The sequence below is a fragment of the Seriola aureovittata genome, chromosome 5, assembly GCF_021018895.1.
Source record: "Seriola aureovittata isolate HTS-2021-v1 ecotype China chromosome 5, ASM2101889v1, whole genome shotgun sequence".
NCBI lineage: Eukaryota > Metazoa > Chordata > Actinopteri > Carangiformes > Carangidae > Seriola > Seriola aureovittata.
The window spans coordinates 9,789,196-9,816,797 of record NC_079368.1 but is presented as its reverse complement, the minus strand read 5'-3'; the positions used below and the strand labels follow the sequence as shown (position 1 = coordinate 9,816,797).

The 27,602-nt window shown below is 40.6% G+C and overlaps 2 protein-coding genes across 3 annotated transcripts in view; both read right to left on the bottom strand.

Moving 5' to 3' along the window:
- Positions 1–17,079, bottom strand: part of LOC130169425 (probable E3 ubiquitin-protein ligase HECTD4) — a 37,443-nt gene extending 20,364 nt beyond the window's left edge. Inside the window, exons 1-30 of the mRNA XM_056376161.1 lie at positions 16,391–17,079; positions 11,977–12,530; positions 10,282–10,371; positions 10,069–10,196; positions 9,425–9,533; positions 8,398–8,536; positions 7,874–8,044; positions 7,571–7,763; positions 7,308–7,469; positions 6,948–7,061; positions 6,694–6,834; positions 6,368–6,603; positions 6,134–6,276; positions 5,939–6,009; positions 5,737–5,842; positions 5,501–5,621; positions 5,265–5,393; positions 4,694–4,818; positions 4,080–4,233; positions 3,881–3,984; positions 3,481–3,679; positions 3,225–3,344; positions 3,026–3,130; positions 2,739–2,902; positions 2,360–2,605; positions 1,617–1,809; positions 1,034–1,138; positions 826–918; positions 573–741; positions 69–204 (exon numbers count right to left, since the gene is read on the bottom strand). Coding sequence (XP_056232136.1) covers positions 69–204; positions 573–741; positions 826–918; positions 1,034–1,138; positions 1,617–1,809; positions 2,360–2,605; positions 2,739–2,902; positions 3,026–3,130; positions 3,225–3,344; positions 3,481–3,679; positions 3,881–3,984; positions 4,080–4,233; positions 4,694–4,818; positions 5,265–5,393; positions 5,501–5,621; positions 5,737–5,842; positions 5,939–6,009; positions 6,134–6,276; positions 6,368–6,603; positions 6,694–6,834; positions 6,948–7,061; positions 7,308–7,469; positions 7,571–7,763; positions 7,874–8,044; positions 8,398–8,536; positions 9,425–9,533; positions 10,069–10,196; positions 10,282–10,371; positions 11,977–12,530; positions 16,391–16,537 — 4,667 coding nt within the window. The 5' untranslated portion in view covers positions 16,538–17,079. The remainder of the gene's footprint in view (positions 1–68; positions 205–572; positions 742–825; positions 919–1,033; positions 1,139–1,616; positions 1,810–2,359; positions 2,606–2,738; positions 2,903–3,025; positions 3,131–3,224; positions 3,345–3,480; positions 3,680–3,880; positions 3,985–4,079; positions 4,234–4,693; positions 4,819–5,264; positions 5,394–5,500; positions 5,622–5,736; positions 5,843–5,938; positions 6,010–6,133; positions 6,277–6,367; positions 6,604–6,693; positions 6,835–6,947; positions 7,062–7,307; positions 7,470–7,570; positions 7,764–7,873; positions 8,045–8,397; positions 8,537–9,424; positions 9,534–10,068; positions 10,197–10,281; positions 10,372–11,976; positions 12,531–16,390) is intronic.
- Positions 17,080–17,217: 138 nt separating this feature from the next.
- Positions 17,218–27,514, bottom strand: LOC130169859 (group 3 secretory phospholipase A2-like). Of its 2 annotated transcripts, none has more exons than XM_056376892.1 (7): positions 26,767–27,514; positions 23,324–23,456; positions 22,526–22,660; positions 21,048–22,009; positions 20,274–20,403; positions 18,607–18,726; positions 17,218–18,447 (listed from the first exon to the last, which is right to left on the bottom strand). In XM_056376892.1, the coding sequence occupies exons 1-7, from the start codon at positions 27,254–27,256 to the stop codon at positions 18,267–18,269; spliced, it is 2,151 nt and encodes a 716-aa protein (XP_056232867.1). In that variant the 5' UTR covers positions 27,257–27,514; the 3' UTR covers positions 17,218–18,266. The 2 variants fall into 2 exon arrangements, with proteins under 2 accessions (XP_056232867.1, XP_056232868.1); XM_056376893.1 differs by having other exon boundaries at positions 22,535–22,660.
- Between the last annotated feature and the right edge of the window lie 88 nt (positions 27,515–27,602).

Sequence of the window (27,602 nt, the reverse complement as noted above, 5' to 3'; positions counted from 1 at the left end):
AATTCAATCTCTGTTTCATTCCGCTGATTCACTATAATTAAAACTCAACTCAAAAAATCAACACAGACCTTTGTGGAGCGTGCGTAAACTCCAAGTCTTGGTTAGCAATCATCTCCAGGTCAGAGGGTGCAGACATGCTGCGCAGGAAGACTGGCTGCTTTACCAAGGGGATCACGGTCTTGGCGTCTGACACTGACTTAGAGGCTGACGCAAAAAATTTGATTAATTAGTTGAAACTCAAACTCATCTGCCATCACTGATGTCCTGGGGTAACTAAAACACTTACCGATCATGCAGGAATTAATAACTCACAAATGAAAATACTGATTCTCAGAAATAAGGCAATCAAACAATGCATTTCCAGGAATTCATTAAAGTCAGGCTCTCGTGTGACTTACGTAACTGTACCCACAAATTTAATAAGAACACTAGATCAAGGACATTTTAATAGTGTGAGTGTTTGACAACATGCAGCTTGAAAATCTCATTGAAAGAGCAAGTCTCTAATCAAAACAAGGTTCCACTTAGCAGCTACTTAGCACCATAAGAAGACATAAAAAGATTATGTGTACCTGGACCTGGTGTGCCAGCAGGTGTGGTGGTTAGGCTTCTGCAATGTGGAGCGATGGTAACATGGAGCAGCAGCTCGGTGCGGTTCATCAGACTTTTCACCAGCGCCTTAGTTTTGACAAGTGGGGTGCTACTTCTGATGTGTGTGGTGTTTACCTCCTGGAAGAACTTCTCCCTGTTGGTGCAGATGCATAGTGTTAGGATATTGACTAACATATAGTTTGCCTCAACTAACTAACTGACTAGCTGAATTACTTGCCTCAATGCAAGGACAACATTTTCCAAGTCACTAAAGTCAAGTGGGACCTCCTTCAGGGAGCAGAGTAGTTCCAGCTCCTTAATTTTGTTCTGGTACAAAAAGCAAAACAAAACAATCACAGCAAATGGTAGTGGTAATGGAATTATCTCTTGAGCAAAAATTGAAAACTGTGCACATGGTGTATATTTGAATAGTGAAGGGTACCTCAAAGAAGTGGTAGTCGTGAAAGAAAGGAGCGTTGTTCTCCAGCTTTCCCTGCTGGGCCTCCTCTACCTCATTCTGCCACTTCTGTTCCAATTCTGCTACACTCTGAACGCAACACGGGAGATAATTAGACACAGATTAACAGTCTTCCACTCTTTGCTTCTGTTCAAGTTGGTAACCTGATTTATTTTACTTTTATTAATATTAATAAAAGTTTTTTTTTTTTCTTCACTAAAATCATGTGCTCTGGTTAGTCTCGACCTTATTTCCTAATTTTCCAGGTTATATTTTATATTTTAATATACTGCCTGTCATGCAAATATCTCAAATTTGTTGTCACATCCTCAGCATCCTGACAATTACAAATATGATGAACATTATATTAATCCATTAATCCTATTTCCTGTAGCCAATATCAAATACTACAAATTAAACTACTTCAGAAAGAACTTGCTTGAATGTCTTCATTAAAAACAGAGGAAATGAGCAACATGCATAATGTGTACAGTGTGTATTTAACACGCAAACATAATCTAAAGCATAATGTTTTTTTTTTTTAAAAAACCTTGTTGTGTAACTTTACCTGTAGCTGACGCTCCATGGCATTGATCTTCTTGAATGTCTCAGCCATGATCTTACAGACCAGGTCATACTCCTCTGCGTGATCCTCACGGTATTGGTAGTTGACAAGTGACTGAAGGGCATCCACCAGGCTTAGGTGTTTGATGACACAAGATACGATAACCTCCTCCATCACATCTGGTCTGATCACCTCCCTTGAAGAAAAAATAGTTGAGTATAAAAGTTACATAATGCACTTGACAAGAAAACAATCAGATGTTTACTTTATAGTGGGTATGCATCGATATCAGCAATATCACCTCCCTTATTCATAAACATACAAAAACTATGGCTGCTTTGAATAGGGAGAGCTACAGTACAAACATGTCGAAAACAGCCGTTGGAACAGAACTGAAAATTTACAGTATGAACACAGCCTCAAGGCACACACAAATCCTAGATTTCTGGTCCTATTTTAAAGCAGGATGTGTCTGCCTAATCAAAATCACAAGGACTTCAAAGGATATTCTGATCATCTGTGGACAGTTTTGTAAAATTTTTATATTTATATTAAATAATTCACTCACTCTGTGCTTGATTATTTAAAGTTACACAGAAAAATTAGGAAGAATTGTTTCAAAATGGCCTCTGTTTATCAGTGTTTGTGTTTACCACTTCTGGGGCGGTGACCACTGTGATTTCTGCATACAGCATGGAGATGACACATGCATATCCTCTACTACTGTAACAGCATGAACTTCTTACTTGATGCTGGGACGGAACTGTGGACGAGCCCTTCCAGACACCTCTCGTAGCCTTCCCATGACGCCTGGAGGGAGGCGGATACGAGGCAAGTCAAAGTAGGTCCCTGGCATAAGGCCTGGAGGTGGGATGAGCACGTCAGAGGGGTAGATGAACTCCCGGTCCTCCTCAATAGTGAGTGGCAGAGGTGAAGGGCTGGGTGTGAGGGCAGGAGAGATTGCACCATTTGCTTCCACCTGCCACTGGCACCTAGAGAAAAAACACAGCTTGTCACCTGTCTGTCATCTTGGCTGCCAGCAGCTTGCATTGTACTATATTGTATCTATCACATGGGCAGACAATACCATAGTGGTAGCTTTTTGTGCTATTTTAACTGTGTCACCTTTGCAGCAGCTTTGAGCAGAGCAAATCGTGGCAGGCCTCTTCCTCCCTTGTCACCTCTGGTCCGTTGTACAGAATGCGGAGCATTGAGCAGGCCAACACTGACAGACCCAAAGCAAGGTCTGCCAGGAAGGGGAGGCCCCCAGAGACATCCTCTGATGACTCCTGCAACCAAAAACAAACAGCATCTTCAGGAGTAGCTGTTGTTCTTCATGTTCCACGCTGCCAGTTTGATTAAACAATGCTTAGTACAGATGTTTGTCAAGTGCCAGTGTTCCCAGGTTTTACCTGAGCTCTGACAGTGCAGGAAAACCCCCACATGGCTTTATCAGGGGTGTTGTGTTCACGTCCACTCCTCATCTCAAAGGAAAAGGTCACAGTGTCTCCTTCGACCTAAAACAGGGAAGAGAAAAATTGTAGCTTTTCAAGGCTGCATGTGCTCTGTGTGTTCACTGTGTATGTATGTATGCAAAACAGCTTCTTGTACCTTGACAAGGTCTTTGGGCCATCCTGTCCCCAAGACACTGCGACTGCCATATCCTAGAGTGTTCCCTCCATACTCTGTTACTTTACGACTGTTGGTGTTGGGACCAGCGTAGATAACCAACTAAAATATCAGAGAATATATTTTGGGTGAAAATCCCCAAACTAAAGATTGGCGACACTTAAGAAATGGCACAAAATACATTTAACAGCTGCAAAGAGTGAAGACCATACAGCTGGTGTGCTGTGAGGGTCATTACCTTGTCATAGTCATACTGTGAAGAGCAGCGAGAATCAAAGCGAAGGTACAAGCAACGTGCTCCAGGGATGTGTACCGTCTCCTTGAACTTGTAATTGTCTCTCACAGGGTGCACTGTCTCTACCGTTTTCCCAGCAGCCCATGGGGCTGGGATCTTCAGTCCAGTCAAGAAACCTGGCTCCTCACGTTCGTCAAGAATTCTAATATCAAGGACACAAACACATTCCTGCTTTTAGAAAACTGAGCTTTTCACAGACAGAGCAGATGGCACTTAAGTTATCACTTGCTTTTCTGTAAACATGGTGGAATCTGGTTTTAATCTCATTAAAATGCTAAATTATGCAGAAAAGTGATCCAATATATAATCGATGAATTAATTTGTGAATCTTTAGAAAACATACTTGTCATCAGTGGCACATGCCTTCGCCCCCTGCCCTAGAGCGCCACCCACGGGTGGAGGCTCCTCAGTGAAAAGAGGAGCCTGAGTCTTTAGTAACAGGGCAGTCTGGAAAACACAGAGTGGAAGTAATTACTTAAATAAAAAGAGCAACAAGAAATAACTTTTTATTTAATGAAAGAATTGTCTTGCAAGACGCCAACCTGGCTGGTGTAGAGGACCAGCTGCACCAACTGTGGCATGAGGGCATCAGCAAGAATGAGGGTCTGCAGGTTAGGGTGCATCAGAGAGGTGAGCAACACTGGCAGCAGGTGCCCAAGCATGGTGGCCTTGGTTACCTGTTCCAGTCCTTTCAACCTGAGGATAGAAAGAAGGGGTTGGGCAAAAATGTTAAGTTGATGTATCCTTAGTGCAATTATATGACAAAGAAATCGAGATATTTCCACTGAAAAGCCACTGTGACTTTAGAAGCCTGCGTCCATAAATGATTTCTCAAGCACTCTTTTATTCTTTTTTAAAAAGGAGGCTGCGGCATTACTCAGGTTTAGCTAAATCTTGTTTCACGGTGAAATACTGCATTAAAGCCAACTATGAGAACATCATGTCTGGATTTATTTTTGTCAGTTACATTATGGTTTTATGGCAACACAGCAGACACCAAAGACTTAAAAAGTCTGGTCATGAAATATAATAAAATAAGTTGCTGGTAGACGATAACGGTATCCATCAAGCATTGCTCATCAAAAGTCAGATGTTTTCCCACCCTGTAAAAGTTCTTTAAATAAAAAAATAAAAAAAGATGAAATTAAAAGTTCACCTTGTTTCTCTGTCAGGGATGTCGCTGTTTATCAGGGCTGTGGTCACCTGCTGCAGGGTTTCCAGTACTTCATCACATCCCACCAGGATCTTGGTTGCTAGGGACAGGATACTGCTTTGTAGCTCCTGAGGACAACACACACAATAGGCCCACACTTACGTAACACTGCTTCCAAGATTTTCAGTGATCACATGTCTTTCAGGCAATATGGAAATGTATGTACACACTATTTTTATTTCATTTTTACGCCTACAGATAAGAACAACTCTGTATATCAGCACAATCTGGACTGTTGGTTTAAAGATGAGATGATTTGTTTTTATCCTTTTATCAGTAACCATAAGTGGCAATATCTAAAAACAACACATCCTTAGTTAATATAGCTCAGTTAACTGATATCATTAAAACTGCAACAGGCACAACTTACTAAGCATAACATCAAATAACAACACCAAACAAATATTTCCCATTGCACCGCTTCATAGGTTGGTCTCTCATTGACAGATACACAAACACATGCTCCGCATGCTCCACATGCACAGAGGAAGGGGTATTTAAAGGGGATGTTTACCTGTACCTTCATTGTTTCCCCTTGTAGGGAGCTGTCACTGTCGTCGTTATCATCTGGACGGATTAGAATGGTGTTACTGAGGAGGTGGTTCTGAACAGCCATGAGGTAGCGCAGACTAGGTGAAACCACCTACAGAGAGAGGGAAACCATCTCAAGTTGGCACAAGTGCAGACTCACAAAACATGTGATCTTGATCAGTACAAATGTACAAAGTGTTGCTCAACAGATTTTCATACTGGCACAGTGGAGAGCAGCTTCTGGAAGTCGTCTCGGGCGACAGTCTGACATTTGGTAATGATGAGGCAAGATTCCCGAACTACAGTCTTGAGGATACAATGCAGCAGCTCATCACTCAATCTGTAGAAGAGAAAAATTTCAAGGACTTTAAACCAGTAGATACCCACAGAGCAACTCAGTTAACTTAGGTTTGTAAACCAAGACGTGATATTGTTGGAACAGGGTTGCCACTTACCTGTAGTGGTCGTCTTCTTCACTCCCAAATCTGTTCTTTTGTAGCTGGTCTGCCAAGTTAGTGAGGATGACGTCCCGAAGCTGAGACAGGCCACTGTTTCTTTCACCTGGGTGTCACACACAAACATACGCCATATGAGCTATAATCGCCACAAAACAGTAGAAGTGCCAGCTGTATTAAAGTGAACGTGTTAAATATTCACCTTCCGTTAGAACAAGTTTTAGCAGTTTGCTGAGTTCAGCCTCCCCCTGATACAAGGTATTCAGGCCTGAGCTGCAAAGACAGAGAGGAGGTAAACTAAGAGGATTCATCACTGATTACACAAAACAACATTCTAACTGTTACTCCTGATTTATATGTATAGCATACTGTGCTGTATACCGTATTCATGACTTACCTGATGGCCAGGCACACCTCTCTCTGAATCTCTGTTCCTATCTGGTCAACCGGAGCCATAAGTAGCTGCCACAGGAGTAGCCCAGAACGGCGTACACTCTCCCTGTTCTGCTCCGACTGAGGATTGAAAAACCTAAACACCACCTAGAGGGGAAAGATCATCAATAAACTAAAGAACAAAGAAAATAGCTGAGACTTTTTTTTGAACTGCCCCAAGCTGCACCTGGAAACTAACCTGGAACACCACCAAGATGCAGCGGATGATACAGGTATCACCATTGACCATGGCCTTCTCCATAATGTCACAGATGCTGCTGAAGTGACGCGCCTCAATGGGGTGTTGTTTACCCAGCAGGGCGCCCAGGGGCAAGCTGTTGCTGCTTGCTGCCAGCAGGTTGAGCTGGTGGATACACATAGCACCTACATGATGAAGCAGCTGGTTGATCACCTCGCCAGTGGCCACAGTTTCCTCTGTGAAGGGACAGGTTTTGCAGATGATCAAATTTCTGACTTAACCTCATAAAGAAATCAACCTGAGGTTTCAGTGCAGTATGTGTCTACCTTTGGGTTCTTTGATGACATGGCTGACACCGAGCCTATGGCACACATGATGAAAGGCTTGGTTCCCAGGGTTGCACCACTGATCTATGTAATCACTGGAACAGGTCCAGATCAAGTTGTTCAGTGCATCATAACATGCTCCTGTGAAGTCAAAGTTCGCATAATCAAATGTCGATTACATTGGCCACGCACTGTGTGACTATCTTCTGCAAGTTCAAAATATACCAGTGCAATGTGACAAAAGTTGAGCTCACCAAGCCCTGCCACCTGGGCTCCCCTGCCTAGAGAACTGCCAGGAGCATCAATGAGGTCTGCGCGGCTGCTGAACTGACCATCAGCCAGGTTAAAGACCAGGCTGGAGGCTAAAACTGATCATAAGACAAGACAAGAAAGACAACAAAAATGTTTGTTATTGTCTATATTTAAAAGTGATCTGTTTTCAAATGTAATGTAATATAGGTGTAATTATCATTCATCCTTAGGCCTTCAAGTCTCAACCAAACGTAAAACCTAAACATGACATTTTTGGACTTTTCCAAAGAAAATAACTGTCAGACATTATGACAAAAAAGTAAACAGAGTGAGGATTTAGCACTGTATGTGTGTGCTCTTACTTTTGAGAGACGACAGGCTGCTGGTACCTCCAAATAAGGAGCGTGTGGCAGAGCTCCCGGATACACCAGGAGGTGAGACCAGCATCACTAGATAGGTTCCACACACATACATTGGGGTCTTTCTCAGAGTCTTAAGAGGGAGTCCACAGCTAGTGTTGACAGCTTCAAAAGAGTCAAACAGAAAAGTGTCACCAGTGAGATATAGAAAATCACATATATGATCCATAGGATTTGCACATTAAAGCATTTTGCTGATGAATTACCAGACTGTTCCTCTTTGACTGTGTTGGTAATTGCAGAGCCTGTGAGAGCAGCCAATGTGGCAGAATGGGAGGCCCGGAAGCGTGACATTCGACTCAAGAGAAGTTCATTCAAGCACTTGGAAGATTCGCCTTCCTTGCGAGTAAGAATAACCCTCTCCTGCAAGATGTCTGCGACGCACAATCCTGTCTGTGTCTGCACCATGGACAGGGGAGAGAAAAACATCAAATATGGAAAACAGACATAAGCATACTAAATACAGCTGAATCTATTGTGTATCGCAGGGGATATTCTGTAGTACTCACAGACAAGTGAAAGACATCCATGAAAACAGAGTGGCCTTTCTGCGTCTTCTCGTTGAGACTGGCTGGGGACCAGACCCAGTATAGGTAGGTTCCGTCTGAGCAGAGGTGCAGCGTGGTCATGCTGCTGCCCACAGGGAAGTGATGGGCTGGCATGGGCACAATCTGGCACACCTGAAAATGACACAGTGAACATTAATCTTGGCTATGGCCGTGCACATTAACTGAATTTTTAAGAGCTGGTTGGATAATTCTGAATTCATGTATGTATCATCACAATTCCCCCCTAACTCTTCACCTTTTGTATCTTTATTGAATCCTCATTGGAAAGACATGCTGCCAAAACGTGAGCATGGTTTGTATGACTAAGTCACTTTTATTATGCTATTATGCAACAATAAATCTGAACTGAAATGACAAATATAACTATAATTTTATGCAGGATGTGGAAAGATTTACGATGCCAAATACACTCAATGGTACAACATCAAATAAAAACAATAGTGGAATAATAATAACAACAGTACCTGGAGGGTGAAGGGGTCAATGACCTGGCACAGCTGATGAGGCTTGGCATCAAAGGAGGAGGGACGGTGGAGGAGGCGACCGCTGCTGAACACCACCCAGCCGGGCTCCAACTCTTCATTTCGACAGTACACGAAACCCCTACACAAACACAGAGCATTCATTTCACTGGATTAATTGAATGCTTTATTTTTCTGCTTGACATAATTTGTCAAAGACCCATGTGAGACACCAGAGGTTGATGTAAAATATGCCAGTATTTAAACAAATAATTATCTCCAAACAGAAAAAACAGCAATATGTATACATTATCTACATGGTGATAATCTGCTGATGCATTATGTCAACAGTTCTCTGCAGTATTTAAAATACTTTCAACAGACTTAAACATCTTGTTTACCCAACTGAATGCTGACTATGACAATATATTGACAGTGTGTCCTCTAAGAAAAGCTGTGGTGAACTACTTCAAATCTATTATAGTTTAGAAATCTAGTCCATTGCCTGCCATGACTATGGCTGATTGTGCTAGTTCCTACAGGTTATTTACGGTGGTTCTCACTGTATTAGAATTCATTTTCCCTACAGAGATGTTTTGTGACTTTTTCTCAGATGTAATCAACAAAACAGAGATACTTCTAGCATAAAAATCACAAGCCTAAATCTGACACATGTATCTTTGCCTCAAGCTATTCTGAAAGTGTGAAAATGAACTCTGAACTCTTTGAATTCTAAAAACAGTGTGGAAGGAAGCTGCTTGCAAATTGGGCAATTTGCTACCATAGCATGGAATTAAGATGCAGAGCACACATCACACCTCAATCAAAGACAGTTGGGGAGGATGTGACTGTGTCCTGCAGATATTGGTTTAAAAATGTCCAGGAAATAATGTAGCATATTTTTTGCCTTGGGATGGGTAAGTGATAAGGGATATTTTTAGTGTTTCACTCTCTCATTCTGTCTCTGTCTCTTGCTGTTCTCTGAATGCTGCAGACAAAGAAAGGCAGGCGGGAAAGAGTGTCACATTACCTCAGTGTCCCATGTAAACCAGAGCCCAGCTTGCTGAGTCCTCTCCCAGAGGAGTTAGTGGTATACAGATAGAGCCCGTCTGTGGCTAGACAGCGCCCCAGGTCAGTGTCTGCAAGACACATGCACCAAAATAAATAAATAAATAAATTCAGTTGGAGGTTAATGATAGACATATGATGGACAACTGAGATGAAAAGTAGGGGGAGGTATCAACAGAGGAGTGGATGAAACCAGGCAGAAGAATTAGGATGCTAAACAAGGTGGAGGAATCTCTTTGCTTTGTTTACTCTTTGGATATGCCTTCAGAGATCTGGGTAAAAAGACTCAATACTGATGTAGTATCAGATTATCTTAAAATATGAGCAAATATGCAACTTGCTTTACATGGATATACACCCTGATCAGTTTCCACCACACACAAGGTCAGCTGATCGATTGGTGGAGAATGAAACATCACTTTCCTCTCCTCTGCTTTATCCCCTAAAACTCTCGCAGTCACAAATCCAGTCTTTAGTTTCATCTTAAGCCCAAATGTCTTCACAGTAAAATACAATAAATTTAGGCCAAATGAGCCTTACATGAGAAAATGTGCTCCATGTGCTCTGGAGGCTTATTACACAAACATTTTTAGGAGGATGTTGTACCTTTACTCTCTGCTCCTCCAGCAGAATTATCAGGTGTGGGTAGCATGTCCTCAAAACCCCAGGACACACTGTGTTTGCCCCCCAGGAGGCAGGATGGAGAGCCTGGGCCTCCTTCCAAGAGCAAAAGTCTGAAGCAGGAGAGATACAGAGCGGTTACAAGTTGGGAAACTCACTAATAATTACCTTTCAGATGAAGCAAAGTAATGCCCTCACCTGTACAGGACATCTGACACAGGGAGCTGGCCCAGATCGGTTTGCTTCTGCAGCAGGTGAACTGTGTGGATGAAGGTCTTCAGAGATCCCCTGGAAAATAGTTTGGCAGATTAGTCAGAGGGCCTCAGCATGAAACACATGTGAAAGCTCATTGTTAAGTATTTCTGGAACTGTGAGTGGAATAATACTCAGCTTGAATTATAGAGGCTATCCGATGTAATGTGATGGGAATTAAAATACTATTAAAATAATCTTTTTTGAATCTGAATAAAAGGATCTTTTCCATTAGAACACAAGCGATTATTCTACAATGCCACTCTCTGCAGGGTGTAATGAGCAACCTACTTAAGTTTGTGCAGTATTCATTTACTGCTTCTTTTCATCCAAGACTTAACTATCAAGTAATTCTATATTCTGGGAGACGATCAACGGAGGGCTACTTGAGTGCTATTCTGGTTCGTCTCTTTAGCTTTGGAAAACAGCCTGAACAGGACATCAAAACAAAAAGAAAGGATAGATAACAACATGGTGATATTGATTGCAATGCCTACAGTGATAACATCTTTTTACCATCAATCATATCAAATACTATCAAATGTGCATTTTGACAATTCTACTGCAAGACTGGGGCCAGCCAGAGAAACACTGCCATGTGCTATTCAGGGATGTATGTTTGGTTCAGTGTTTAAATGTTCCATAGGAAAAAATTAGTCATCCTTGTGTCAGTGCCCCCCTCTACACCTTACTATGTAAACATCCTATCAACAGCCAATATCAAAGCACATGGCAATACAGTCTCACATAGCAAATCTGCTAAACGACCCCACCAGAGGTGAGGGGGAGTAAAGCTGATAGCTCTTTAATTAGCCTCCACCATTGGTGAAAAGGCACCAGAGCTGGATAGTTCCCCACAACAAAGAGCTCTCTGCCTCAACAGAGGCTAAACAAAGAGTGGAGAGTTCTGGCTTTGACAAGTCAAGATCAGTTGTCACCAGCAGAAGCCAGAGTTCAGGCACAAAAAATCCAAGCACATTCTGCTCTTCTGTGGGCTAGGTGACGAATACAAGAAATATCAAAACAATTACATCAGACTTGTAAGTTTGACTTATTTTGCTATTGTTGGGTTTTTTTTTTTTTGCATGTAAGCCAAAGACAAGGAAAACATTGTCACCCCTTCCTATACATAGACACACTGTGTGTGAGGTCTGTCTCTCCTCAAGGGCCCTCTGCTGCTGCCCTATTTCACAAGCTGTGGCTGAAGCTACAACAGTTCAGACTACAGCAAACTCTGTCTGTTTATAATCACAAATTTAAGATGAGAATATGCAGGGCGGTAATAGTAAGGAATAGTGTAATCCAAACGAGACTGCTACAGTGTGTTATGGATGGTTTTGAGCCATAAGTCAGGCATGATCATTCATGTTGCATGCACAACGAAGAGAGAGAAGACATAAATTAATCAGTTTGTTTGTTATATGCTTATTTTGGCTGCAAGGAATAACCGACTTAATGATGTTTAGTGATGTAATCACATATCATTTGGACTGCTTTTACTTCTCAATGAGTTCCTGATACTTAAAAAGTAACAATGGGTCTTCAGTTAATGTCTGGCTACTATAATAACCCTTTATTGGTTCAGTACACTGCCTACAACAGCCAACAGAGGGACGATGAGGAAAGAATGTAAGGCCTCACCTAGCACAGGCAAGGGCCACGAGTGCAGCAGCAGCGTTTTCCCTCTGTCTGTGTGTGTGGAGAATCTGCATCTGAGCTTGCCCCTGTAGTTGGCCTGACTCCTGGGTACCATCTTCCAGCCAGGAGCAGAGCAGCCCTTCCAGGCCATTGAGGCAGTCAGCGGGCTCTTTGCTGAGGCTGAGCGGCTGGCAGTCCCGGAGGCAAGCCAGCAGTACCTCTGCTGTGACACCGCAGAGCGCCGGGTCACTGCGGGTCTGGGACTGCAAAAGGGGGAAGACCAGCAGCAAACCAACACGGGAGGTGAAGGGCGCCTGCTCCGGTTGCTGGAGCAGACCTTGTCTTTTGAGCAAGGCCAAGGTCTCCTCATCAGCCCCTCCAGTACCCTCTCGCTCCTGTTGCTCCTCCAGGGCCAGCTGCCGCTGCGCCCCCCAAAGGCCACGCAGAGCATTGAGCCGGTACTCCAGCAGGCGAGCATATGCATTACTCTGATTCCCACAGACAGCACGCAGACGCTCGGCTAGCTCTACCGGGTTCTTTGTCTCAAATGTTAGAATCTGGAGTGACGGACAGGGGTGGAGGGTAAGAAAGAAAAGAGGAAAAGATAAAAAAATTACATTAACAGGAATTATAACTGTGACAATTTGTCTGCAGACAAATTTAATTTTGCATGTCAAAGGAAAAATATGAATTCAACTAAAGAAGAAGAGCAAAGTGGTAGAGAATTTAAATGACACTGACATGGATTTGAATTTAGGGTTGTGAGAGATATCTCTGTGTTCTACTTTACCTGAATCCAAAGTTTCAGCTGAGAATAATTTCACAGAACATTTGACTTTATCTGTAGTGTATGTGCTTAACCAGCATGATGATACAAAAAAAATATATTTTTAAACTAAGCAAAGGGTAAGATTGGTCTACCTTCAGAAGAGTCTAAAACAGCCAATTTGTGCACAAGGTGTATTACACTGTTGGCTAATATGCAGCTAAGATTTTATTTTACAAACAAGCAAATCATTTAACAGGCCTGTGATTTATCAGTAGAGCTTAGAGTGTTTCTTCAGTCTAACTATGAATCATTTTCACAGTATTAACCCTTGTGTCTACAGTTCTGTGGACTATGAAATAATGGTCAGAGATAGCATATTTGGGATAGCTTATCACAAGTGAAACAATGTGCCTCATGTGCACTTAGGCAGTATTTCAGATATTGATTACACTCTGTGGCCCACAGACCATGGGCTAGAAAAAAAAATCCATTATACCATTTAGCAGGCACAATTTGTATTGATTCAATTTCAGAAACGCTACTAATGTTACAGTAACACTCTTTAACTGGATGCTGGGCCTTCTCCACCTTGCTCTGCAAAACACTGCTGCAAGTGGATAAAAATAGTCAGCATCACAACACCTACGAAAACGGCACTGAATGACCCAGTCAGTCTTAACGCTGGACACAGAGATGTAGAATATCAGAATATAACCTGGAATAAGAAGACAGACTGAGGACTAACAACAAATGGTGCAAGGATTTTCTTTTTTTTGGGGGGGGGGCTATGTTTTGGTATGAGCTACTACCTGCCAGACGCTGGAGGGTTGACACCAACAGACACGGCTGCTTTACTTCTATTTGCACCTCCCCATTTCTAAAAAGCTTTAATTAAAATGCGGATAATGTAACCATACTTTACATTCAATACTATATGCCCCAAATTCATGATATATACAAAAGTTGCAGAATTTGATTATATAAAATGTCTGTTTGTCACAACAATGTTGTGCACCTTGTTTTAGGTCACTGTGGTTGGCGCTGTTACAATTCTTAAAAGGGTACCAGGGCAAAGATTAGTGTAAGAGCATAAAACAGCCTTCAATTCACACATGCTGCTAAACTACACAGTGGTGCGCTTAACAATATCTTGTGCACTTCCCCAAGTTAAAAGACCAGCTGTCAGTTATTGTGCCTTCACCAGCATGTCCACAGTGTTTCTTCTTGTTCTAATGCAGCTTAAACAAAAAACACAATTTCAGAAGCTGTGTCTGGTCACTGCAGCTTTGCTGTTGAGCTTAACAAACTGACAAAACAAAGGGAGAGGGTTCAAGTTCAAACCTGCTCATTCACATTCATTAATGAACTAATGGTTTGTCATCTGTCAGAGCTGCCGATAGAACATATGTACTTACATCAGCCATAATAAACAGCATGTGGCTGATGGCTGAACAGTAAAGGAGCCATCTGCAGCTGCTGTTTTTCTGGTACCAATATAATACTAGTAGCAAATATAATGTGGTATTGTGAAGAAAGGCAGCTAACAAACTGGTAATTTATAGGACCAGTTAGATAGTTGGTGGAGAGGTTAGAACAAATAAGGTTATGTTGTAGTACACACAGCTGAATGCACCACACTGTACATTGTAAAAACTAAATCAAGCAGACAGTGTCTGTTGATGAGCACAAAAGCCTTACACCACTCTCAGCATAGCTCCTGTGTAAAAAAAAAAAAATTCTCCACTATGAAATATGGAACTGTGCCAACATGCCACTTCTCATCATATAGCTGAGGTTGACCACTGTTATAACACACTCTTAAACAAACCTATGTATTGGAATATTAGCACATTAACATTAATTAATGAATTTTAAGATGAACCCCAATTTATTTTGAACGTTTTTATTTAGTTTGCTATATGTGGACCAAATAAAAATGTTTTTGAAATATGGTGCACATTTATGTCTGTGCATCTAAGCCAAATATTTGCAAGCTTCCGCTTTTGTTAAAATTCAACAGATGCAAAAACTTTTTATTAACAAATTAAGTGTTTTTTTTCCTATAAAATGTCATCAGGTAAAAATCCTGAAATGGGAACAACTGATTGCAGCTGTGAACTCATATAAAGTTATAGTTAAATACATGAGACTCAATTCACAGCAAGTTGGATTAGCTATACATGATATTTCATAAAAATTGGTTAAAATGTCAATGTTAATAGCAACAATTAGATAAAGGCACTACCAATATTATGGCTAAATTAGTTAACGTAGTTAAACATCACTGTGAGTCACAGTCCAACATTCATCGTCATCTACCACCGACCAGACATTAGACACCAGCTCATGAACATGTGACATAAGTACTGCGGCAAATTAACTCTACAGACTAATGGATACCACTGGCTTTATTTTTATTTTATTTTTACACGGCAGCGCAAGGAAATATAGAGGATGTTAATATAAATTGATAGCTTGAAGTTTCTATCAGCATTAGTGTAAAGTATCCACAACTTAACTATTTAGATACTTCCGGGTTCGAGATGTTGCCTTCAAAATAAAAGGCCTGTATCCCAGACAAAAAACATTAAATGCACATTATGTACATTAAACCTGAACACTGAAGTTAAAATAACCTCTGTCACGCACAAAACTTTAATTTGGGCTCGCAAAGTCTAAATTAGGGGCTTCTTGATAAATATAACAGTAAATATGGGAAAATGGCTGGCTATACAACTATTTTAAGATACTGTATACGTGACCCCATACACGCCATGTACAGTTTATACCTAGTGTTATACACTCAGCAGCACTAGATAAAACGTTGCTTTTTTGAGTTTAGAGAAGAAAATACAGGTCATGAGAGATGGCAGCTATTAGCTGAGTGTTCTACATTTGACAATGATTGTAAAACATTTGACATTAAGTGGTGTCCCTGCAGTTCCACAGCTCATAAACCACAGGAGCCAAGTCATCTTCAGTTATCACTCATCTGTGGATTAATAGCTACACAAGCCTTTATTTAGTTACACAAAATACTGGTCTCCACACTTCTACTTGAGCACCCAAAGGAATGTTTACAGTTTGATGCAATTTGAGGAGTCGCCTGCATGGAGAAACTGCTGCCCTGGCACTGCTAATAAAGTTGAAGGAGTGCAACTTGACACCTGAGGTAGAGGGATAGCATGCAAGTGTATGCGCCACCTCATATTCGAATCGAGTTATTTGAATACTATAATTAATTTAAAATTACACATAGCATCACTTGAACGTGCCATTAACTGAAACAGTGTTTGACCATATAAACTTTTAGACATTTAACATTACACAATTCTGCGTTTGTCATTCGATTGTAGCCGATTGAGTGGCATGATTTATTTTGACTTCTATTTTGAAGGAAGTGCCCGGATATGAGGTGACCGTTAATTGAAATTGTTGGTCAATAACAAGCAGGGCAGGAAACTTGCAAACGTTAGCGCTACCGTTATCACTGAGGGTGTGTTACAGCAGACAGTGAAAACATATTTTTACATTAAAAGACAAAAAAAGACAACATGATCATAGTAATGTGCGTGTGTTTCTATATATAAACCTTTGTGTGTATGTGTGTGAGTGTGTGTGTGTGTGTCCGAGATGGTTTTCACCCACCTCCTGCTCGGTGTCCCCCTGCTCCGACACTCCAATTTCACTGGGCAGTTCGGCCAGATCTGTGACCCGAATGAGTCCGTCGTGGAGGAAAATTGTTTCCTCCTTCACCGAAAGCCACTGGGACGAATCCACAGCCCCGGAGCCCATCGCTCTCTCCTCCGACAGTGATGCCAAAGGGGTCGAACATTAAAAATTCAGTGACAGATTGACAGAAACGCCCTAGCTAGCCTGCTAGCGAGCTACAATAACATAACAGCCGTTACCGTCTCCGTGTTATCTGATGATGGTGTTTGACGGGGCAGACTGTAGTGCTAGGGAGCGAGCTAAAAAACGGCAGCCGAGCAGTGAGCAGGCAGCAGCGGCAGCTCCTCTTCACATAACATCCGTGCTCGTGTCGTGCTAACAGCGGCTGCTAGCTGTCTGTCTGGCTCGGTTAGCTGGAAGCGGAGCTAACTTACAGTACGGTATCGTTATAACGTTACCGAGCAGAGTGGGCGTGACACCCCTACAAAATCTGTTATCGCACCGTACCGTTAAAACAACAGGGTTTTCAGGACGAAGACTTCATCTGTAGTAAGCTCATTTCACAGTTAAAACCTGGAGGCAGGCGGCTCCGCTGACGGCCCAGCCGCTGTGTCAGTGGCTGGAGAAGATAATGAAAGTCTCCCAGCTGTCAGTGCGACGCCATGTTTCCAAGGCCAACTAGCTGCTCCCAGCATGCACCGCGGGCCAGAATAAAAGCTGTCAAAAATTCATGAGTTCATTCTGGTGTCTAACAGAACAACACATTACTACAATAATAATAATAATAAGAAGAAGAAAAAGAGATAACTATCATGTAGTTCAAAGATTATATTGTACAATATAATAACAAAGTTCAGGGTTTGGTCGTCACCTGCATATTTGCTGTCTTTACTGTACATCAGATCCATAGACCACAATGGAAATAAGTCTTGTTGCCTAATTGTGTTACCCCTGACATTTAATTGTGTGATTTTACATATTCCTTCATGTCATGTTAAATACACAAATTTATTAAATGCAACATAGCAACAAAATCTTGAGGTCACATTTGTGGCCTGTATGAAGCCTACTTGGCTATGGTGGTGTTTTTGGGGAGGTGCAAACCTGACAATTGTCTAGTTTAAGAGGAATAGATATTTGAATCTGTTTCAAACAACTGATGTAGCCAGTTTCCATCTCTCTTACCTTGGAAATAACATGTAAAAGAAACAGTGATGCAATACATTGTAAGTCATTGGAGTTTATGAAAGGACATATGAGGTGCACATTGAACAGGTTGTATCCCTCACAAAAGGTTTTTGGATCAGGGATGTTTTATTTACATGTACTAAGATATGTACTTTTGTATGATATATTTTGAAGGGTAGGGATGGATCACACTACACTAAAGCTAATAAATGATAATCATTCCAATAGCTAAAAGGTAAACCAAGAATTTGTTGTTTAACTTTTCTCATTTAGGGTTATGATTACTAGAAGGTTGTGAGTTGTTTTTTAATGCATTGAGGCGTATGTCTAGTAATTTTTCCTGACTAAATTAATATATAGTGCAGATAATGGAATGTGTTTGCAAAATGGCCTTGACACATGATTTTCAAACAAAATAAATGAGTGTATTACATTTTCAAAGCACAATTGAACTATTGGATGGTTTTCAGTTTTGTTTAACAGTTCTTTATAAATATATTAAATTCACATCCATGACATACTTACAAAAATATTACCAGATTGAAGGGTTTAAGTATTTTCATTGCACTGCCATTTTACACCATCAGAGAGAAACAGAAAATGCCGCATGAAATTTAAAGCTGATAAAAGTCATTGTTGCTGCACATGGCAGCTTAGTCTGTAATCATGTGAGCTGTGCCATAATATCAGCTTCTCTTTCCAGCCTTAGGCATCGCTTATAAAGTCGAACAGGATTCCCTCTTTTTCTGTCATTTCCTGAATTTCGCACCCCAGCAGTGTCTTTTTCCTCTATCTTCTTTAGTGCTCGAAGTAGGTCAGAGGCTTTAATGAAGCCCCCAGAACAGCTAGAAAAGAAACATACAAAATATATCAGAAACAGAACCCAACCTAATAATCTTTTATATAGAGGAAAACTGAGTTAAGCCATTAGACCGGAGACTGGTACTGCTGTGACAAAATGTTTTCTGAGACAAATATGAATAATCATATCTGAACTTTAAAACCTTTTTCTGCGATGGCACTTTTTGTCCTTCGGCATTCTAAAGCAGTAGTGGGAGACAAAATCCATCACTAGTGTGGGGAGAACACTGGGCTGCTTGAAGCTTTTGATCTGAACAGCCAAGCTGTAAAAAAGACAAACAGTGGTCATTTACAACCACACATACAGAAATAAAGAGAGAAACAAGGCAGGAATGAAACAATATAGCGGGATATGCATTTGAGTGTGTGACTCAGAGAGAGAGACACAGACAAAGAAGGAGAAAGCTGCCTGAGGGGGCAGGCCTTCCTCATTGTTTATAACATACTGTAGATAGGAATGAGGAATAATAGTCTTACCATACATGCGCTGCTGTAGCCCTAAGTGCATACGTTACATACAGTAGTAGGTCGCATGATCCATCAGATCAAATTATATCCGTCAATTGTAAATAAAAATATTTAAAACATAGGGTTGTAACCTGCTATCACTTCCAAAAATATTTTTCCATGGCAGACATGTTGACTAGTCAGTCAGTAACAGTAATGACAGCTCTCCATTAAATGTGACAGTGAGTCTGTATGCACTGTAGACCTTTTTCAAGGAAAACATTTCGACATGTTACAGCAAGAAAGCCACAAGTGAAAACAATAAAATTATGGATGGCTGAATTCCATTTAGCTGTGTCACTGTAACACTGTCATAGTTTAAAGGGACAGTTGAACAGAACTGAGCTATCATTAATGCTATTAGTTAAACCTGTGTCAAAATGTCTGATGTAAAAAAAAAGGGTTTATGGCAAAACCCTGCACCTGGTAAACCTTAATGGGATGCAGCCATTGTTAACGTTATTGCTTCCACCTGCAGCGGTTTTCCTGCTAAGACCTGCCACAGTGTTTTCTGTGAAAAAGGTCGTTGACAGGTCTTCTGATGGGTGCAACTAGACAACAAGTAAATCTAAGAATAATCTTTTTTTTTTTTTTTTTTTTATAAAAAGAGCCCTGTCACAGTTTTGGCAGATATGCATATTACAGTTCAGTTTTACATGACTTCTCATTTTGCTCAAAGTTGCCCTGTTTAGTTCATCTCACTGCAAACTGCAGGTGGAACATGGAAGTAGCTCAGGAAAGCATAATACAGTCATAATGACTTGTTGGGATAATAGCTTTTAGTTTGGTTCAACAGTTGTGTAAGGCCTTCAGTTCCTTGGCTTCAATAAACTATGTTGTAAAGCTGCTTCCAGGGGTTACAGTAATGTTATGCTGAACTATTAATATTGTGGCCAAAACACACAAGAAAACACAAAGCATGATGTCCCAAGCTGTGAAGTAGGATTTTCATCCAATGCTCTGACACTGTCAAGCGTTTGCAATATTCATTTGTTTATATCTACCCCTGTTCTACAGCGGTAAACACAGGAGTAGATCAGGGGCCTGTCTAATGGAGTGGGATCACAAAGCTGTAAGGATAATTTTGCTGAGGAACAGTCAGAGCCCCCTTAAATCTAAAACACGGCTTGAAGAAAAAGGCCAGGCTTTACTCAGTGCAGTTATCCAGTTATCCAGGAGAATACATGCCCCTGACATATATTTCAGTGATTATAAATTCAAGGAAGAAATTATATTTTTCATCTTTAAGACTCTTGCATTGTTGCATCTATATAAATACGGGGAAAAAATGCTGTTATGTTACCGGCTGGTGCAACCACAGTGGTAGGCGGTCTTTGACTCCATATTCTGCAGATCATATTTCTTCTGTAGAGGAGGGATTTGATATTTACATTCATCCAGATGTTTGAAGCTTCCACACAGGAGCTGATTGTCTGCAGGAGCAAAAAGAAACGCAGGTTATGATACAAATTACCTAAGCTATCAATCAGTGGTGAAAATTAGCATTCTCTCCCACCTGTAGGGGGCGTGGTAGCTCTGGCTCCATAAAAACATACTGCCCTGGACCCATACCTGGACCACCTTTTTAAATACAATAATCACACTGGAATTTTCATGTAGGGCCTTAACATAACAGCACCATAATTAATGTAATAAATAAATAGGTACAACAGTGACATTTTACTCTACTAATTTTTCTATCATCAATTTAAAACATAGTAACTCACTTACAAAACATGTAGGGTTGGTGTTAGTGATAATTCATATTATAGGTAATTCAATAATACAAGTCTTACAATTTGTCATTACGGTAAATGCAAAATTCAAATGATAAATTTAATTTTGACAGATTCGAGAGTTATCATCTTATAATGTTACCAGCCAGTGTGACAGATGACTCTAACTGATTTTACTGGCACTGAGTGCTTAATGGGTGGTCAACATTCAGTTTAAATAAGTTATATTGAAGATCTCTGGTATCATTATAATTACTCATAATATGCCTGGTGCTGTGAGCAGGAGCCTGTTATGCTGCAAAAGGCCCCAGGAGAAGTGATGGGGCACTGCATGCACTCACCTGTCATATTACGCAATGCATTACTTTGTTTTAAGATTCTTTCTTCCTTCGTACTTTGGGCTATGGTACTACCCATGGGCTCCTGGCCTGTCTTATTTTCTAGTAGACGGGAGTTAATTTCCTTTTGTGGCTTGCCATCCTCATGAAGAGAGGCTGCTGTCTTTAGTTTTGTTGTGATGGGTGTTGCAAATGTAGCTGTATTCCAGAGTCTCTTCAAAGTGTCTTGTCCGGATGTTTCCGTTGTCACTTTGACTAGCAGTCCATTTGTAGTTGTTGCAGCTCTAACAATTGTCAAGTGAGATCTTGTTGCTTGTTCCAGACCACTTTTACAACGAGGCGGAAACTCCCTCACAGGCATCCTAGATCCACAACAACTTTGCTTTGGAGCTTTTCTGTGACTTTTTCTGGTTTTGGTCGCTGTTGAGATGGCTGTGGAGTGATTTTGGCTCTGTGTTAAAGGTGGCATGCTTTGTGTTGTAGATGATGGTTGTGGATAAGAGTTTATAGTCACCTGTGGTGGAACTTGGCTTCTCTGTGTAGGGTAAGCCAACAGCCGCTCTCTGGTGCGCTTCTCTTTTCCAAAAATGTTTTTATTTGACATCGATGCCTTACTTTTAGAAGGATTTAAAAGACCTGTTATCATTGAAGGAGTAGTGGTGTGTGCCTGTGATAATGAGGGCATTTGGGGGGGTGCGACTGTAGACAGTTTACAGTGCGTTTTACATCCTTTCCCCTTTGTCCCTCTGCGGTAGAAAGTGTCTTGTCTGGGCGGGTCTCTGGAGCCACATCTATGTTCACTTTTTTGTGACTTTCTGCATGGGCCGATCACATGGCTTTTTGTTACCTCGCTTGTTAACTTGTTGCTTCTAGTGTTGTTCAAGTATTTGTTTGCAACATCAGAGGTGTTGTATGGGAGGGGATTTTTGAAGACGGCATATGGAGCCTGTTTGGCTACTTTGCACCTGTAGAGAGTAAACATGGATGTTAAAACCAAGCCACAGAAAAAAAAACCTTTTTCAAATGCATCTGTTGTATTTTCAACTTATACAAACCGAATTTGCATATTTATTTGATTAAGAAGAAGTACACTTGTTTGGGATTTGACCTGTAATTTCAAACACTTGTAATTTTTGTTGTTTTCCTTTGAAGATAGACACACAAATCTTAAATTATAATCATAAAATTATAATCATTATAGTATAGTTTTCAATTTAATGCCATTAATGCTCAAAAAAGGTTAATAATTCTTGTTTGTTAGTAACCTGATAGATTATGTAATGAAAACAGAGCAGAAGACTGGCACAGCACACCTTCATGATTTTATGAGGTTTGGCAGTTAATCAGACATGTTACTACAAGCTGCAGATGTTCATCTGCTGCTCCTACTCCGCATGTGACCATGCCGTCATTTTCAATTGAACACTCACAATTGTGTCTAACAATATGCAGTTAAAGTGAATGCAGTGTGTTTCTCTTACATCCCCCACCAGTAAATCTGGGTGCATCGCCTCTGAGTTTTGAGCTCGAAGCAGGGAACCCGCAGGATGTTGAAAAAGCTATAGCCCACCATAGAGGAAACGGTATCATTCACATCCTGAAGACACCGTCGAAACCTTGAGAAAGGCGGAAAAAGAAAAAGCAAAGGTCAAAGAGTCCAGTGAAAATGAAGCTTTAGTGATGGCCCTCACTTGTAAGTTGCTTTGGATAAAAGCATCTGCAAAATAATAAAATGTGTGTCAGCTACTTGTGGATGAGCACTAAGAGTTAGAGGGAAAATGTAATACACATGCAACTGTCAGCACTAGATGTAAAGTGAGAAGAAAACAAACGTCTCTGCAGGTTTAAATAATAGATTGTGAAGGAGGAATGGAATGCTATCACAAAAACAGCAAGCACCGTGTTCAGTCTTGACATAAATAGTTTACCTGAAGGGCTGATTGCAGTGATATATTTATTAATCCTGAATGAATGGTAATATTATATGGCCCCAGGTTCTCCTTCTTAAATAGCTTTATAGTGACAAAATACTCAAAGGAGAACCACACTTTTATTAGTAAGAAGTGCAAGGTATAAAATGCACCAACTACTACAACACCTACAAATTCAGCCTTCGAGCAGGTCTTTCCTCACTTGACCGACCATGACAGCCAGAGCGTTATGGGGATAGGTCAGGGGGGGATGCGATTTACAAGTTGCAGGAGTTTCCCTTGAGGCAACAAAAACTTAAACATCCTGATTCAGTATTAGATGCCAGGGGTGGGCATTATGACGCTCACCTTTGGTCACAGTCACAGTGTGAGACGGTGTAGAGGTTGGGGTTGAAGACTCCATAATTCACTGTGAAAGCAGGGATGATATGCAAGCAGTGGTCGTGCTCACGACAGCATCTATCTGCATCTTCAAACATTCCTATGCACGAGAGCAAGACGTGAATTCAGTCAAATATCAAAGGATTTTTGGTATCAAAGAAAGCTGCAAGCAGAGATAGATTTTTTAGCTGATTTAAAACCAAAATGCTTCAAAGACAGTTAGCCTATTTGAAAATGAAAGATGTATGGGTTGTAAAATCAAGACCTTCAATTAAAATAAAACCTACTGAGGCACATTTTTGTTTGACGCAACTGCCATATAATTACTCTGCAGACTTTCTAATTATTTTTCTTGTGATGTAAATCAACCTCCATTCTCATTTCTCTTGAATTCTGTACAATAACTGCACCTGTGAAAGTGTCCCAAAAATGCTGCATTTTAATTAAATACACACTTTGTGGCATGCTTTCAACATCAACATTACAACAAAACAGTTCAGTTCAGCTTAATTAAATTCAATAAAATTATTCTTTGTATATTGAATCACTCTAAAATATCTGTGCAAATGGGTCACCTCGTGGTGTTTTATTTCTTAAAATGCCAGTCATAATATTCTTATGGGGAGTTCACACTGTTAAAGATTTCTCGATTAAATAATGGTTAAGACCTGGAAGCAGGGTTGCCATGATGTTACTGTAAACAGTGTCGTTCTCTTGCTTAAATTTAGTTTGCTGTTTTTTTTAAACACAACAAAAATGTGTTATTTTCTACTTTTTCGGTAAAATACTGCTGAAGGATTAACAGTTTATTACTGTTTATTAGCACTTTTTTCACAGGCAGATTTGTACTACTAAGGTATTGATTAATTAACTTCTAGCAAAAAGAAGTACTGTGATATTTTCTTTCATAAACTTTATGATTCAATGAATCACTCCTTGGCACTCATATACATTGAATACCTTGAATAAATGTAGCTTTTGAAATTGTAACTTAAAATTTTAAGACAAATAATACAGCTTCAAAGTGTCTTTTCAAATAATGTTTCTCTTTATTAAGCTTGTGAAAAAGTTTTGAAAAGCTTTCTTTGGCAAAAAACAAAACATAACATAAGGAACATTTAGGGCAAATAAACAAAAATTTCATCATTTTAATACAAAATATTTTTACAATAATTGTAGTCTGCATGAACATTAAATACAAATAAACAAAAAAAGAAAAAAAAGATCAAATATCATCAAGTCACAGAGTGGTGAATCAGTGATTAACACTGATGACTTAGAGAGTGTGACTGACTGAACGACTGAATGAGTGATCAAGAATGACTTACTGAGTACCTGAAACAACAGTTTGGCAAAGAGACTGCGTGTGTAGTGTTTGAGTGCGTGTTTGTGTAAATGGCTGTGTTCACTATGTAAAGTCCCAAAGTCCTTAATTTCTTTAGTAGACTGGAGACATGAAGGTTGACTGATGCCATCATTTTTCTGGGTGACCTTCTCCGTATGTTTTAACAGGACTTTGCCCAGTCCAGCCTTGATGCCTCTCTCAAACTTTATCTCGATAAACTGCCTGAAAAACAAGCATCAGTGTTCAGAGTTTGTGGGAAAAAATAAACTGTACTCACTAAGATAATAATAATATAAATCACAGCACTACCTTATCTGTAGGTGCTGTTACATTTTTATCATCGTTTTATGAGTTACATATTGTCACCTGTAAATCCGCACAGTACTGAAATTTGTGATTTTGCCGAAAACATGGAGAAAAGAAAGTGATGGTATTTTTAAAGCCTTGATTTCTGTCAGAAAAGCTTCCGTAACATGCTCTAGTAATCAAATGTTTTAGGCAGCCTGAATGCGACCTGCTGTGAGCACACAATACCAGCTGAAGGAAGTAAGCATCTAACCTTCAAATGAATTCTTGATACTGAAGTTTCAAGGAGTAGTAAGTGGAAAAAACAGCAGCAGGTCTGGTCAACAAAGGGTTGCTGGGTGGCCTCACAAATGATGTGCCCCTCAGTGCTGATCATCCAGTGGTGAATACAGCTTCCTGATGTTTCACCTGAAACCTGACAAAGAAAAACCCATTTCAACATTGACATTACCACACTGCAAAGAATGCAGTGTCAGGAAAAATGAATTGAATGAATTACCCATTCATAGATGAGCCCTGTTCTTTTTGTTATGTACATTATAAGGTGGTGTAATGCAGAGTTAAACCATGTTGAACAGCCACCTTATGTCGGCTCTGTTCATAATAGTTTAAGTGACAAGTGATGTCAGTTTAGCTAGCTAACTAACATTAGCAAACAAGCTCCCTGTAAAGTAAATCAGCAGTGTCTTCTCCAGGAGTGCACTTAGCAGATGCAAAGGTTAAGATGAAACTCACCCTGTAATTTAGAGGATAAGAATCAGAGTCCAGCTCAACTCTGTCACACAGTGAAACTGAAACTGGTGATAAACAAGTTACCTTCCCGGTATTACAAACGCTTTCCCACTTTTTCCCGCTTAGCAGCTGTACAGATCTGTGCTAGCTAACATTAGCTGACAAAATACCTTTCAACCACTTGTGTAAAGGTGTTTATGTGTCAGCTCAGACTCTAATCTCAAAAACGAATTAAAAGTTAATTCAAGTCCAATGCATTCACTCTGAATATAATTCGTTTAAGCGAAAGAATCATAAACATAAAATGAAGAGTTCAAATCAGGGGAAGAGCTCAGGCTTTATATCAAACATTACAAGTAAAATAGATTGTGTTGTTTGATAGTATTCGACTACACAACATACCTTAATTGAAAATGTGATGTATTTTGCCAAAGGTAACAAATAAAGTAAAAAGGCACTCACCTATTCATTTGCAGGATGAAGATGGGTGAAAAAATCTAACTCAGCTGTCCAGTTTGGTCCAGTTAAACTTGGCTCTTTGTTTTCCCGAAATGCATTGCAAAAATGGTGAAGACTACTGTTTTCTTTCCTCCAAGCAGTAATACTGTAAAATACCATTGTAAGCAATTTCACCTGGGAAATATAACAGTAATATAGTGCATTTAACAGGATTACACTGTTGACATTGTCACATAAACTAACTGAAACTTCTGCATCATTAATGTAGCTTTTGCTTATAACAAATACTACTGCACTACTGAATTTGATGTTCTATGATATTAATAAAGAGTATGTCTAGGACTTGCTGAGAGGTGATGATGTTTTTTTGGGGAGCAAACAGCAAATTCCTGTATTTTCCATTCTTTCAGAAGGTCCAGGGTGTTAGCTAATAATGAGCCTACCCTATGGAAGTGACTCACATGTTTCTATCCATTAACCATTCCATCCATGTCTTCCCTGGCCTATAATATCTGTCTACCGAACAGACATGTAGGGGCACAAAAAGTAATGAAATCAACATCCTCACCCAACTGCTCGTATCTGACCGCTTCGTTTCCCTTGCCGCACCACAGAGTTCCTGGCAATATCCAGGCGCGTTTCCGCCGAGCTTTGCCCTCTGTCCCATCTCTTCTTGTGCGCCTGGGAAACTTTGGCGCACTGGAGGAGACGAGCGCGCAAGGAGCATCCGGAGCCGACAACACACTGATATTCAACCTCCGGGTTATTTCTTGACTCTGGGTGCCGCTTCTGTCGCAGAGAGTGCGGTAACGCTCAGTGGCCAGTGGACTGCTGGTTACTTCGCATGTTAGCAGGCGCATGTCTTCGGACCACAGGGTGAGGTAGAGGGAGCGCGCACCGGCTGCGTCCTCCCGCAGAAAAGTGATGCGCGTCTGTCCGTGAGCATCTGCAGGACTGTATCTGAGACAGGAGAGACCAGATCCGATCACATCTTGTGCTTTTGATAAAATGAGCCATGATAAGGAGAAAATAACTTGTTGTAGGACTCTGCTTTGCATTTCAATGTGAAATTGGTGTATAGCCAATCCTGTTTGAAGGGTTTTATCAATGTCTGAAAGGAGGAATTATTCCGCATTTACTGCAGCATCAGTGTAGCTCTGCACCTGCCGGTTTTAAGCCGTCTGTCTGTCTCTGTTTGAGAGTCATGTATGTCTCCGGGACTGTTTATTGAGAGGGCCTTCTTATTGGTCCGCTGCGGGAATATGACACACCTCACTGTTTTAGTTAGTGTGCATTTGTGTTCCCAGACAGTTTCGGCTTTTACTTAGAACTGAATCACTATATAACCTAAAGAAATTATTTGTATTGCCACTAAGATTTTGGCGGAAAGGTGCAGAGCAGTCC